At 38.7% G+C, this 15,244-nt stretch overlaps 1 protein-coding gene and 1 pseudogene across 1 annotated transcript; one reads left to right on the plus strand and one right to left on the minus strand.

Moving 5' to 3' along the window:
- Positions 1–6,399: 6,399 nt before the first annotated feature.
- On the minus strand, positions 6,400–6,500 carry LOC143558175 (small nucleolar RNA R71; annotated as a pseudogene).
- A 3,950-nt stretch (positions 6,501–10,450) lies between these two features.
- Positions 10,451–11,101, plus strand: LOC143558167 (uncharacterized). The gene is made up of 2 exons (XM_077047063.1): positions 10,451–10,726; positions 10,823–11,101. Exons 1-2 carry the CDS (start codon positions 10,451–10,453, stop codon positions 11,099–11,101), a joined length of 555 nt encoding a protein of 184 aa, XP_076903178.1.
- The last annotated feature ends 4,143 nt before the right edge of the window (positions 11,102–15,244 follow it).

Raw genomic sequence — 15,244 nt, forward strand, 5'->3', positions numbered from 1 at the left:
GATTATTACCATATAGATTGGTTTGCGCATTTAACACTTATTATTTATTATTTATTTATTATATAACTATTTGTTGTGTCAAAATTGGTGATCATCTCACTCAACAAGTGTTGTTGACAAACTTTGTTTTCTACGCATATGCAGGTTGCTTGAAGTTAAAGTATGGACACTTAGAAAGACTTTAGGGTTATAATGAAGATATACATGAATTTAACATGTTGTATTTATTTATTTGAATTTGTTTTTGTATTTGGATTTTGTGTAGATTATTTGAATAAAATAATTAATTAGATATTGTCATTTATATTATGATAGTATCTTCGAGTTGTGAGCAATCGGATCACGCCCCGGCATTTCCGCCTTAGGTTGGGGTGTGACAGATTTTGGCTTGTCTTGACAACGAACATGTATTTATAACTTTTGCATTTGACACTTTTGGTTTCCTCGCACTTGAAGTTGTGGAGCTACTTAGTCGAGTCCAATGTGTCATGCATAGTAATGTTATGACTCCAAGATCTATCAATGTAATTTTTAAAATATTTGGTTTTGCAATTCAAAAAAGGGCTTACAGCGCAGCTTGTTGTCTCTTTGCTTTCTATCTTGATGCAAACACAATATATTTTATTAAAATAACAGTAAAGATATTGTACCAAAAAATTAGACAAACTCTTTGTTTGGTATGAGGTAGTGGAATGGATGAATGAATTGAATGAACATGGTAATGGAATGGTTAAAGGAATTGAATGGATTATTACCATTCCAATGAGATGTTTGGTTACAACATGGGAATGAAATGAATCATTACTTTGCATTGTCTGGTAGGCAGGAAAAAAAGTAAAAAAACAAAATTAAAATGGTAGTGCGTGGCGGTCGTGGTGAGAGGTAGGTGGCGGTCGTGGCAATGATGGGCGGTGATGGTGGTTGGTGGTGGTTGGCGACGGGAGATCATTGTAGGTGGGGGTGGGGGTGGGGGTGGGGGTGGGGGTGGCGGTAACAGTGGAGGTGGCAGGCAATGGTGATAATGGCATTGGTGGGCAACGACGACAGTGGGATGTGGCGGCGGCTGATGGTGGCGGTGGTGAGTGACAGTGGTGGGCGACGGGCGGTGGTGGTGAGAGGCGGGGGCAATGGTTGATGGTGGTGGCGAGCGATTGGTGGTGGTGGGTGGCTGGCATTGATGGCGATGATTGGTGGCAGTGGGTGGTGGTGGAGGTAACGACGACGGTTGATAAAGATGGTGGTGGTGGGTGGATTCTGGTGGTGGGGTTGATGGTTGTGAGAGGGTGGTGGAGATGATGTAAGGTGAAAGAGTAAATGGAATGAAAAAAAAACATGGGGTATGGATGGAATGAAATTTGGGTGTTTTAGAGAAATGAAATGGACTAGGTAATAAGTCATTTGATTCCTTTAATCAACCAAACACACTTTTCTTCGTTCCCACATAATGAGTCATTCCATTCCACCATTCATTTCTGTTTACCAAGCGTTACCATAGGATTTTTAAATTTGAACAAGGAAAGAAGTAGTTAAGAATATGAATAAAAAAATGTTTAAAGCCAATGCGGTAAATTACCTTTTTTTTTCTTTAATTCAAGGTCAAGAGTTCGAATCTTGGCTATCATGTTACTATTTTTTTCTAGTTTTCTCATTCTCTAATTGGATTGTGCTTTTCTTTTCTTCTTTTTATTGCATTTTGATAGAAATTTGTGTTTTTCTAGAATGATACAATCTTAAAAGAAAGTGAAGGATAAACAATCATTATAGATTTGATAAAAAAGAATAGTCTTTTTTAAATTCTTTAAACAATAAGAAACTAGTGGATTGGGTATTGACCATCCTAATTCGTGTCTTAACATGTTAGAAATGATATACTTAACCTAAGTATCAAACATGAATACGACTCGTTTAATTACTCAATATGTCATGACTACAAAGCAATTTTAAGTTTCATGCACCATTAAGGGAAATGATGGAGTCTAGCATACTAATTTCAATTATTTAAGAAAATAAAAAGAATCACGTACCACACTTTTTTTATTAACATGTCTTATCGTGTCTTAAACATGTATCCAATTGCAAGGCTACTTAGGAATGGTTGTCCATATTCACTAATATTTTTAGGTTTATAAAATTACTAGACTTATTTGAAATCTAAAATAATGAGTTAAATCAATGTCAAAACAAAGTGTGGTACGTGATTCTTTTTATTTTCTTAAATAATTGAAATTAGCCACCCTTAATTGTAGTAATTCTAAACAAAACATGAGCGGTTACGTGTTATTTCAAGGATTTAGGTTACTACCGTATATGGTGCGTGTTTGCAGGTACAGGTGCTAAAAATGGCGATTCAAGTGAACTATGATGGAGAGGAACAAAGAACTCGAGAGTTGGTGATGGCAGTCAACAAGTCAAAGAAGAACAAAGAATTTGGAGCTGAGGCTACCGTAGCTTACGGTAGCCACCGTAAGCTATGGTAGGGTCCCAACGTAGCAGCCTAGCATAAACAGATAGAACATGGCGTAGTGATTTTCAAAGCCACCGTAAGCTACGGTGGCCACCGTAGCTTACGGTGGACCCTGACGACTGGTGGCGGTTACAACTCGTTTTTTATGTTATAAGTGGCTTTTGAGCTCCATTCTTCATAATCCCGATCTAGACATTGTTGTGGGGTGATTTTGGTGCTTGGGAACAACATTTTGGGTGTTTCTAATCAAGGATTAACATCATAATCTAGAATTGCTTCGGATTAAACTCGGTATGATGATTTCAATTATGTGTGGCTAAAACTTTTAGTATTTCTCTTGGTTGTAAGGTTATTGCAATACTCTTTTTGTTTATTGTTGTGCACTTGGATTGATTATCGAATCGTTTAGATTAGTATAATCACGTTGTTTGATTGATTGTTTGTAATTTGTCCATATCGTTTAACCTAATTTCGTTCTATACGTTCTTGGTGTTGTTGACAATCGAGATTTAGTAGAAGAAATTAGGGTTAAGATTATATTGATTGATTAACCAAGTAATGACCTCGCGTTCTAGGAATCCGAGTACTTAGTTCTTGATTAATCACAAACAATTACATTTACACGAAATCAAGATATTATGATTTATCCATTGAACTTAAACAAAAGAGTTGCGTAATAACCGAGCTCCAAGAGGAATGCTCATTTAATCAATTGTTTACAACCTTAGTTTAGTTTATTTATTTTATAAAATCAAATCAAACCAACCTGAATTTTACTTTTTTGTCATTTACATTTATATTAGTTAATTGTAAACTACTCAGTAACACATATTCCACAAACTCTTCGTGTTCGACACCCATTTACCACTATCTAATTAGTTGTAATTGGTTTATTTTTGCGCGAGTCTTCGACCTCGTGTCAAATTTTGGCGCTGTTTCCGAGGAGTAGTGCGCAACGTGTGTTATTATTGTAGTTTTTGTTTAAATTGTTATTGTCAATTTTACGCGGGTTGTGCTAGTGTGCAGGTACTTACAGGTATATGCATACAAGACGCTCTCGGTCTTCATCACCGTTAGCGTTTGATCCTGAAATTGAGAGAACCTTTCGTCAGAACCGGATTCTGCAAAGGGAAAACAAGGTTATTGGGTCTCCAAGTACAAAAAGTCGAACAACAAACACCACAATCATGGCTTCGGAACAAACTGTCCCGCCAATGCCACCACCCATAAATTCTGAAAACCCATCATCCACTGAACCCATTACTACCACAACCTCTACAAATGTACCAACTTCAACCGTGTTTAGTTTTCAATCAGCACCTAACCTTCCACCCTTGACCACTTTCATGCGTATGCAAGGACAATCATCAAACTCACCACAACAATCATCTTTCCAATCTCAACAAAATCCACGTTATCAACAACCATACACATTTACCCAAGACCCACCCATAACTCATATTCCATCGGGTCAAATATCGGGCCCGCATTTGTTTGGTGGGCCACGGTATGGTGATGGTAGTGAAAGGTATGAAGATTTTGAAGAAGGGTATGCAAGTGGGGTTGATGGGAGCCAATTGAGGATTCAAGGGCAATTCAGGTATGGACCCGAAAGTCAACCTCAACAACAAGTGCAACAATGGGGTGGACCTCCAATTATTCAAGACCAACCGCAGCAACCACAACCATTGCAACAAGTTCCTCTACAACCTCAATATCAACAACCTCAGTTTCAACAACCAAATCCTCAACCACAATACCAACAATATGCACAACAAAGGCCTGTTTATCGGCAAATGGACCAACCGAGAGTACCATTGGGGATACCAAGACGTCATGCAAGAGAAATGTTTAGAGGAATTGTGATGTGTTGTAAAACACATAGCGTTTTTATCCCGTTTTTGGGTTGTTTTGTGCGTAAAACGTTAACGAATATAAATTTTTCTTGCATGAAATTACATGTTTGTGTATATGATAGGTTCCATGTTGAAGAGAGCGAGAAAACGAGTCAAATGGAAAAAGAATCAGCTAAAACGGAGCTCGGATGAAGCCGGTACGCAAAAACGAAGATAAACGAGCTAAAAGTCGAAAAACGTCAGAAAATGTCATGTTTGAGCTACGCGACCAGGTCATACCATTCAAGAAGCATGTGGTAGAGTTCAACATGTCCCAAGGATGCCAAGAATGTTCAAGAATCAGCTACCACGTCTATTTTGTCTTCTAGTGGGCCTAGTGGGCTTGTTTTAACCTATTTTATATTAGGAAGGAGGTGTTTAAATATATATATAAACCCTAAAACCCTATGAACGATTTAATTCAAGTTTCCAGCCATCCCACACCTGCTCTAGAGGAGAAACCAAGGAGGACAAGCTTACGGTTACATCTTTTATCCTTCGGTTGTCGGTTTTGACTATTTTAACGTTTGTGAGTTCGTTTTTGGTTTTTAAGCATTCAAACCTTTTGTAATCAGATTTATATGAACATTTTTATCATTTATATCTATTTAATCTATTGTTCATTGATTATGATTGGCTAAACGTGTTAGTTCTACCTAGGTTAGATGAATATTGTTAGGTTTTAATGAGTTTTATGGATTGTTGATCATCATGGCTTGAATTGTTAATGAAAAGTTTGGTTTAACATTGAATTAGGTTGTGTTTAGTGGCTGTGAATTTATTAGTTATACTCATATACCTCTTGCTTTGATTAATTGAATAGGTTTTGATTGATTTTAGCTTGTTTGAACTCTTTACTTTGTGTCTAGAGATTGTTTGCGGGGTGATCAACCGTAGGGTTTAAGTGGGTATATTAATTGATTAGATTCAGCGGGTGAACACCTTCTTAGAGACCGAGAGGTGATAGGAAGTAAACTCGTCTCATAGCTTTTGCTTGTTAGAATTAAGATCGCGCGAGAGCGGGTTTTGTTCTTGTCGGGTTTGGGTTTTTGAGCGATTAGTTGAACTAGTTTAAGTTAAGCTGAATTGTTCCTCTATCCTTGGTTGCGTAGTATTCGTCTCCATTAGGGTAGTATGTCGGTGAGACCGAGAGAAGAGTCGACATTAGAGCACTTTAACAATTCGTTTCCCGGTTTGTTCTTAAAATCAACTAAGTGTAAGTTAGAGTTTGTTAGTGAGACTGAGAGGTGATCTAGCCTTCTTGAGCAAACCTTAGTTGTGTCATCCTTTAGAACCGGTGTCGTGAGAGTCTTCAATCCATTATCTTATTATACCTTCAATATGATTCTTACCTAGGTAGACGTTTTTTCCGACTGTAGTAAAGTTTCCAAGTTTCGTCAAGAGTTTCATTTAATTAAGTTAAGTTTAGTTTACTAATTTAGTTAAAGTAAGTTAGGTTAAGTAGTTAATTATATTAAAAATCATTTAAATATTATTAGGTGAGTCTTGGTTAGGGTTAGGTATCATATACGTTTTCAAGTGTCCTTGTGTTCGATACTCGGACTTCCTTAGTGCTATACTATTAGTGATCGGTACACTTGCCGGTTTTGTGTGGCTTCTTTAGGAATATCGTTTAGTAAATTTAAAGCTTAGTTGTGAGAGCATCGTTAGACACACATCAAATTGAAGCTCACTTTAGACCGGTCATCACCAAAACCCATCTCCGGTGGTTATTCCTCAAAACCAAAATGGAAGAACATTTGAAGTGAGAACCAATGCGCTCCAAAGTTTACCAAAGTACAAGGGTTTAGCAACGGAAGAACCCTATTTTCATTTGGAGGCATATGGCTCCATTTGCAACACGATTAGGGGTCAAGGTTTTACACCGGATGAAGTGAAATTAGTGTTATTTCAATTTTCGTTGGAGGATAAGGCGAAGAGATGGTTTTACACCTTGCCATCCGCATCGATTTATACTTGGGCCGAGATGCAACAAAGGTTCTTAAAGAGTTTTACACGGCCCAAACGACTAATGATGCGAGACGAAGTTTGAGGTCTTTCCAACAACAATCGGGTGAAATGTTTCATGAAGCATTCGAGAGGTTCAACATGATGATCAAGAATTGTCCTCATCATGGTATAGCTCTTTGGGAGTTGTTGAATGCTTTTCATGAAGGGTTGAATGCGGAAGATGAAAGCGATTTGATGTCAATCACAAACGGTACATTCGGTACCAATTATGAACAAGAAGATTGGGCATTCTTGGAACAAATGTCGGTCACATCAAAGAGAAAGGCTCAAAATGCAAGAAGAGCAAGGCCGACAATTGGAAGACCGCAAGTTCATGCTGTGGAGGATGTGGGGGTACAAACTACTAATCAAAGAATTGATGTTTGTACCAATTGTAACAAGTTGGGTCATGGGGCTGATGTGTGTACGGTAGGGCAAACACAAGTTGAATAGGTGAATGCACTTCAAGGTCAAGGGGTGGTAATCGAAATTTCAATATGAACTCAAACTCTTACCACCTCGGGTTGAGAAATCATCCAAATTTCCATTATGGAAATCAAGCAACTCAACTCAATCCAAATTTCCATTATGGAAAACAAGCAACTCAACTCAATCCAAATTTCCAAGGGACTTCTCAAACCACCTTTATCCCCCGTCAACAGTACTTCGGGCCAAGGTTCATCAAGTGGGAATGAAGTGATGGACATGTTAAAGTTGATGCATCAAGAGATGCAAAAGAGGAATCAGTTGGATGAAGCTTGTGTACAAAAGGATGAAATTCGTGACAAGGCCATTCAATCATTAACAACTCAAATGGGCCAACTTGCAACCGAGGTATCCAATTTGAAGAAGAACAAAGGTCAACTCCCGAGTGACACCAAGGTGAACCCTACTCACACTACTTCTCGCAATGTGCCGATTAATCAGGTAAGTGTTTTTAGAAGTGGTAAGTAGTTTAAAATCAACACTACACCAGAATTAGTTAAAGGTGTGGTAGAGGATGTGACGGGGGTAGAAATTGAAGATGAACAATCTTCACCCATTCAACCCCCTAAACTAGCCACGTTTTCAAAAAAAGATTCGGGTCAAAATGAACTTTTAAATGATAAAAGCAAGGAAGTGTAAGAGGTTCCAATTCCATTTCCTTCGGCTTAGCTTGACCCGGGCAAGAAAATTGTGATTTTAAAACGGTGTCCTCAAAAGGAGGAGATGTGGGAGGTATTTAAACAGGTTAAAGTTAATCTTCCTTTACTTGAAGCAATAAAACAAGTACCCGCATATGCAAAATTTTTAAAAGAATTGTGTACTAAGAAACGACAACAAAAATTTCCTATACGAGTTGATTTAACTGAACGAGTGAGTGCAATTCTAAAGGGTGATATTCCACCTAAGCTTCAAGACCCGGGAGCGCCCTTGATTAACATTCAAGTGGGTGACTTTCAAATGTCACGGACACTATTGGATCTTGGAGCGGGTGTGAGTATCCTACCGGGGGGTTTGTATGACCAATACGATTTTGGTCCACTTAAACGAGTTGAGACCACAGTTGTATTGGCTGATTTGTCTCACAAACTTCCTCGAGGCATCGTGCGGGACGTTATTTTTTAAAGTAGAGGAATTTTATTATCCTGTTGACTTTTTGGTTCTGGATTACTCGTCGGTTGACCCAACACAACAACAAAATATTATATTGGGTCGGCCATTTTTAAATACTGCTCATGCTATTATTGACTGTCAGTTTGGTACAGTTGACATGGCCTTTGGAAATAGAAAAATGCGTGTAAATGTGTTTACTAATGTTGCTAATTCATTGGCTAGTGAAGAATGTTTTATGGTAGATATTATAGATGGGTGTGTACCACACGAGTATGAGGAAGGTATGTTGGATGTTTGTGTTTGTGATGATTCTGAACAGGTTCACAATTGTGCATTGGAGTTAGAGGAAAAGAAACAAGAGGTATTGGCATTGCAAGACGGAAGACAACCATGGACTCATCAGGTTGAGAGTCTACCAACAGAAATCAATTCGGATACTAAACCCTCGTTGATTTATCCTCCCAAGGTAGAATTGAAAGAATTGCCAAGTCATCTCAAGTATGCGTTTTTGGGAGAAGATGAGACGTTGCCGGTTATCATTGCCTCTAACTTGGATGAGGCTCAAGAAGAGGGATTGTTGGAAGTTTTGAAGGCTCACAAGGCGGCGATTGGGTGGACAATAGCCGATTTGAAGGGTATTAGTCCATCTATAGTCATGCACAAAATCATCACCACGGACGATGCAAAGCCTACTCGAGAAACTCAAAGGAGGTTGAATCCCAATTTAAGAGAGGTGGTGAAAAAGGAAGTCATCAAATGGTTGGATGCGGGAATTATCTATCAAATTTCAGACAGTGCATGGGTAAGTCCAACATAGGTAGTTCCAAAGAAAGCCGGCATCCAGCTAACTAAAGATGAAAGTGGTGAACAAATCGCCACCCAACCGGTAACCGGGTGGCGAGTGTGCATTGATTATAGGAAGCTAAATGCGGCTACCTCAAAAGACCATTTTCCATTACCTTTTATTGACCAAATTATTGAAAAATTTTCAGGTCAAAAATTTTATTGTTTTTTGGATGGGTACTCGGGATATAATCAAATTGCAATCCATCCCGACGACCAACACAAAACCACATTCACATGTCCATATGGCACTTTTACCTTTAGGCGAATGCCATTTTGATTGTGTAATGCCCCGACCACGTTCCAACGATGTATGATGAGTATTTTTTCGGACATGGTTGGGGATTCACTTGAGGTATTTATGGATGACTTTTCTATTTTTGGGTCAACTTTTGAAAGATGTCTTGATGAATTGGAAAAAGTTTTAAAACGTTGTGTCGAGACTAATTTGGTTTTAAGTTGGGAGAAAATTCATTTAATGGTACAAGAGGGTATTGTGTTGAGGCATGTAGTTTCAAGTCGGGGAATGGAGGTGGATAAAGCAAAAATTAAGGTTATTTCTTCATTACCACCACCGAAAAATGTAAAAGGGGTAAGGTCGTTTTTGGGGCATGCCGGGTTTTACCGGCGGTTTATTAAAGGTTTTAGTGTGATTACTAAACCTTTATGCAATTTGTTGCTAAAAGATGTTGCATTTGATTTTACTAATGATTGTTTGCAAGCATTTGATGTTTTGAAGGAAAAATAAGTGCAAGCACCGATTTTGCAACCGCCGGATTGGACGAAGCCTTTTGAGATTATGTGTGATGCAAGTAATACCACGATTGGAGCAGTTTTGGGTCAAAGAATTGATAAGAAGCCGGTGGTGATTTACTATGCAAGCAAAACGTTATCCGAGGCACAATTGAATTACACCACTACTGAAAAAGAATTACTTGCGGTGGTGTACGCCTTGGATAAGTTTCGGTCATACATATGGGGAAGTAAGGTTGTGCTTTATTCAGATCATAGTGCGGTTTGTTACCTCATGGAGAAGAAAGATGCAAAACCCCGTTTAATATGTTGGGTCTTATTGTTACAAGAGTTCGATTTGGAGATCCGAGATAAGAAGGGGTGTGAAAATGTGGTGTCGGACCACTTATCGAGAATTCCTTTGGAAGGGGTCGATGATTCACATGAAATCAATGAGAGATTTCCGGATGAACAATTGTTAGCCGTTTCCACTACACCATGGTATGCGCATTTTGTCAATAATCGGGTCACGGGTGAGATGCCGAAACATTGGGCCAAGAAAAGGAGACAACAATTTCTCTCCCAAGTCAAGCAATATATTTGGGATGAGCCCGATTTGTTCAAAATTGGTGCCGATCAAATCATTCGGCGTTGCATTCCCGAATCGGAAGTTCAAGAGATTTTGGCACATGCTCATTCATCCGATTGTGGTGGTCATTTTAGTGGGCAAAAGACGGGTTACCGAGTTCTGACATGTGGGTTTTATTGGCCCACAATCTTTAAAGATGCAAGTGAATATGCTCGCCACTGTTTGAATTGTCAAAAGATGGGTGGAATTTCAAAACAGGATGAGATGCCTTTGCAACCCATTTTGGTGGTTGACATTTTTGATGTATGGGGAATTGACTTTATGGGCCCGTTTCCAAATTCTTGTGGGTATTTATACATATTGGTGGCGGTGGATTATGTTTCAAAGTGGGTTGAGACCATAGCAACAAGGACTATTGATCACATCGTGGTATGTAAGTTTGTTCAATCCAATATTTTTGCAAGATTTGGAATTCCGAGAGTGATTATAAGTGATGGTGGAACGTATTTCAAGAATTTCAATTTCAGGAAATTGTTGAAGCGGTATAATGTGAATCATCGAATTGCTACTCCGTATCACCCGCAAACAAGTGGACAAGTTGAAGTGTCCAACCGACAAATTAAAGAAATATTGATGAAGACAGTACGGGTTAATAGGAAGGATTGGTCGGTAAACTTGGATGATGCATTATAGGCGTATCGAACCACTTATAAAACACCCATAGGAACGACTCCTTACCGGTTGGTTTATAGGAAAGGATGTCATTTTCCTATGGAGTTGGCTCACCGGGCACTGTGGGCTATTAAGAGTGTGAACATGGATTACAACGAAGCCGGTGGATTGAGAAAGTTGAAGTTGGCGGAATTGGAAGAGATAAGGGATGAAGCTTTTGAGTGTGCATCGGCATACAAAGATAAGTTGAAAAAGGTTCATGATGCCAAGTTGAGGAAGTGGATTTTTGAAGAAGGGTAAAAGGTTTGGTTATATAATTCACGGCTCAAGCTTTTTCCCGGAAAGTTGAAAAGCAAATGGATGGGCCCGTATGTTATAACAAGAGTGGGAAAGTTTGGTGATGTGGAAATTGAAGACTTGCACAATCAAGCAAGACAAACTGTGAACGGACACCGACTTAAACCATACTTGGAGGGTAAGCATATCAACATGTGTGAAATGGACAAGGTAGGCTACCTGTTGCGGTCACCTGAGGAAATAACCAATTAAACGGTCCAGGTTTGTTGTATAATTTAGTTTTGATTTTGTCCAAATTTGTTTTTAAAAATTACCTTTCTCGTTTAGGGGGTTGTCCAAATCAAGTGTGGGGAATTCTTAAGAATCTCTTCACCGTGTTGAGGACAACTCGGATTTTTCATGGGGGTAGCGTAATTTTTAGTTTTTGTTTTATAAATAATTTTATTTAGTTTTTAATGGATTTTGGCTTTACTTAAAAAAAATCCCATCAGATGCCACCGTAGCCTACGGTATCCACCGTAAGCTACGGTGGACTTGATATTGCTACGCTGGCCTCTTTCTGTTTACGCCAGCATCTTACGCCAAGGAACCTACCGTAAGCTGCGGTAGCCACCGTAGCTTACGATGGACTGTGAATGGGCGACGCAGGTACAGCAGCAACATATAAAATAAATAAATAAATAAAAGTTTTAATAAAATCCGAAAATACCCATCCACATCTTCCACTTACCTTCTTCTTCATACTTTCATTCATCCATCCACCGCTCTCTACAAAACCCTAATCCCCAATTCATAACTTCTTCAAATCTTAACCAAAATCAACGATTTTCGGGTCTAAATTGACTAGATTTTTGCAATGAATCACATTCTTTGCTTGGTTTTCATCAATCTTAACTTTTTGGGGTTCGATTTTGGACGTTTTTGGTCCGAAAATTTTGAACAACAAGTGGGTTTTGCAAGTGATTAGAGTGATTAGAGGGTTTAATTCGGCTTAAAGGTATGTTTCTCTTCACTCGTTTGCTACAAAGCTCATTAGTTAAGATTACATGTTGTACTTTGCTTACACTTGCTTGTTGAATGTGAGAAAGTTTGATGATAGTTTGAAATTGTGTTATGGTTGTGAATATGGTATGGAAAATTAAAGTTTGACAAAAGTTGAAGACGGATTATGTCTATGTTTAAACGAAATGCTGTCAAAATTTTGTGAAAAATGGTTTATGACTTTCATATATTCATAACCATAGAAACAAGCAAGTGTGGGAATGTATATAGAGAAGAATACTAACTTGGTTAATGTTTGTCATTGTTTAGATGGGATGTTCTGCTAAGGACAAAGGAAAAGGGATTGCAGGTTCATCTAGCAACTCTGCCGCCGAACAAGCAAAAAAGCGGAGGTTAGAACAACAACAAGAACGGGAAGAAGAGGTGGAGTATGTTAAACCAGATTGGACTCATGGACCACTAACAGATCATGATTTGAGATGGCAATCAGAGTTGTTTCACGAGAAAATGAATACATTGACAAAGAAGTACGACGCACTTATTTGTGAGAAAGTGGTCCCGGAACGTGAGTTTGGTCCGTTTGATGTTTTTGATCGATTCAAGGCATTGGGTTGGTGATGTAACCCAAAGTGTACATCTTATTGCATTGAATTATCCTCATATTTGTGTTAAACTCCATGAAAATTCATTGGTTTTGGTACTTATTAGAGTTATTTGTGAAATTGCAGGTTCGGGCGGCCGCCCCACAAAGAAAACATGAAAAGAGGGTGTTTCGGGGACAAAATAAGCATTCTGCCAGACCTGCACGACCATGCTTGCCAGTGCCAGACCTGCACGACCATGCTTGCCAGTGCCGGAGCCAGTGCCGAGCCGCACGACCATGCCACTTTTTGGCATGACCGTGCCAAATCAGAGAAAACTGCAAAATTGGTCGGGAGAAAGCAAAACATTGACTTACTATATCTGGGCACGACCGTGCACTTTTTGGCACGACCATGCCAAGTGACCAGACAGCTTATAAGCCTTCAATTCTCTTCATTTATGGGTGGAGCCGTAGAGGAATTCTCAAACTTGCTGGAAAATTATTGTGTGTTTGCTAGAGAGAATTCAAGGCTTCCATCTTGTGTGATCATCCTTTCAAGTAGCAATCATCATTCATCTTATTTTGCAATCTTTTGTTCTTGACAATGATTTGTAAGATTACTTTGATTTTGGTTGTTGTATTAAGCCTTATGGGCTAAATACTCTTGTTACTTGGATTATGTTGAAACTTCTACTTATGTGATATTTATCTATGCATGATTCTGGTAAATTGGTGTTCTTCAAGTTTATGACATGTTCTTGAATAGAGTTTAATGGTTGAATGCTTGTTTTAATTCCTAGTCTTGCTAGTTTGATAGATGCTTAGCCATAATATGTTGGAAAACTATGTGTTGAGTATTTGTTTATGAACTTAGTTTGTGTATGCATACTTTGTTTATACCACTAAGTTAGGAATGACTAGTGGAAATTAACTTGGTTATGAATTTTAACAAGCATGAAACCTATCACTTGTTATTGGAAAATTGTATGTTGATAATATGATTCTTTGAGTTGGTTAATGTTTGCTAGAGATTAAGGCCATAATCCTTAGTTTATATTTTGCTAATTTGAAAGACTCATGTGTTTAACTAGTGTTCTTGAACTTGTCTATTTTACATGATTCTAGGTGGTTAGTTTGTTGTTTTCATGCTATCTTTCCTTTAATTGTGAGATTAGGTAGTTTTGACAAACTTACTAATCTATGGTAATTAACTTGTTGAATACCCATCATGATATTTTGTTGTTAGTATTAGGTTGCCTTTATTGTAATTTGATATTGATGCTTAATACATGATGTTTGCCATTATCATTGTCATTTTGTTACTAAGTTTAAGTGGATGCATAGTCTAAGTAGCTTTGTTTGGATTGATTGTTAGTTGTATTGTATTTGCTTTGTTATTGTTGTATGCTAGCTTAGTTACTTGAAAAATTAATTGGATTGTTTGTTTGGTTAAATTAATTACAAAGATTCAGTATCAAAAGTTAGCCGTGTCCATGGATTGACAATCGGTTCCTACCGATACTTTGCTACAAACGATAGGTACACTTGCCTTTCGTGTGTGGTTTGGTTGTTGGTGAAAACCATTTTTAAAACCGATTTGTGTGAAACTTTTATTCAAATTTTATATATATTCACACACGTCAAGTTTTTGGCGTCGTTGCCGGGGACACGGTGTTTTACTTTTAAAAATGATACGAGTAATTGATTTGCCTTGTTGATATTTTTACTCTATGTTATTTTAGTCTATTTCATTTTTATTCATCTTGTTTTATTTTGTTAGTTATATTTTTTTAGGTAGTTTTCCGTGTCTTGTTTGTTTCCATTCCGCGTTTTTTTCGGGAGATGCATGTCCACCACACCCGGTCCTGATCTTGTTTCCCCCCTTTTCTGAACCCGAACGACATCTTCGAGAAGGTTTGAGGAGGAGAGCACCAGAAATTGCCGAGGTCATTGAAAACGAAGTTGTGGAGGACGACGCGAATCCCGTGGTTGAAGAAATGGTGGACCCGAACAATCAAGGTCGCATGGATGACCTCGTCACGCCGTCCCTCGATGGCTATGGCAGCGGAGTCACGGAGCCCGAGATTACCGTGAGTTTCGAGATAAAGTCGAGTATTATTCATATGGTCGAAAATTCCGTTTCTTTCCATGGCCTCTCGAACGAGGACCCTCACTCTCATGTTGGGCATTTCCTTCGATTATGTGCGACATTCAAGATCCAGGGGTGTACGGACGATGTCGTGAGACTCCGACTTTTTCCGTTCTCACTTCGCGGAGCTGCCTTAGAGTGGTTAGAGGCACTCCCTTCCGGTTCCATCACCACTTGGAACCAATTGGTTGAGCAGTTTCTTCTTCAGTACTTCCCACCCGATAAAACTGCAAGATACCGGGCAAAAATCACTGGTTTTCGTGTTGATGATGACGAGTCACTTCATGCTACATGGGAGAGGTTCAAGAGATTGTTGAGAAAATTCCTCATCATGGTTTGAGTCGCGGTCTTCAGTGTCGTACGTTCTTTGAAGCTTTATCCTGAGCACAAAAGCAGGCCGTTGATCAGGTTG

This window comes from Bidens hawaiensis, unplaced genomic scaffold (genome assembly GCF_021521415.1).
Source record: "Bidens hawaiensis isolate Kalapana, Puna unplaced genomic scaffold, B.hawaiensis_p1.1 tig00019341_1, whole genome shotgun sequence".
Taxonomy (NCBI): Eukaryota; Viridiplantae; Streptophyta; class Magnoliopsida; order Asterales; family Asteraceae; genus Bidens; species Bidens hawaiensis.

Bases quoted from the DNA above. Each gene is read 5' to 3' on its own strand.
- LOC143558167 (XM_077047063.1), top strand. From the start codon at position 10,451: ATGGGCCCGTTTCCAAATTCTTGTGGGTATTTATACATATTGGTGGCG. The intron at 10,727-10,822 runs GTTGAAGTGTCC...GATGCATTATAG, and splicing joins ACCCGCAAACAAGTGGACAA to GCGTATCGAACCACTTATAA.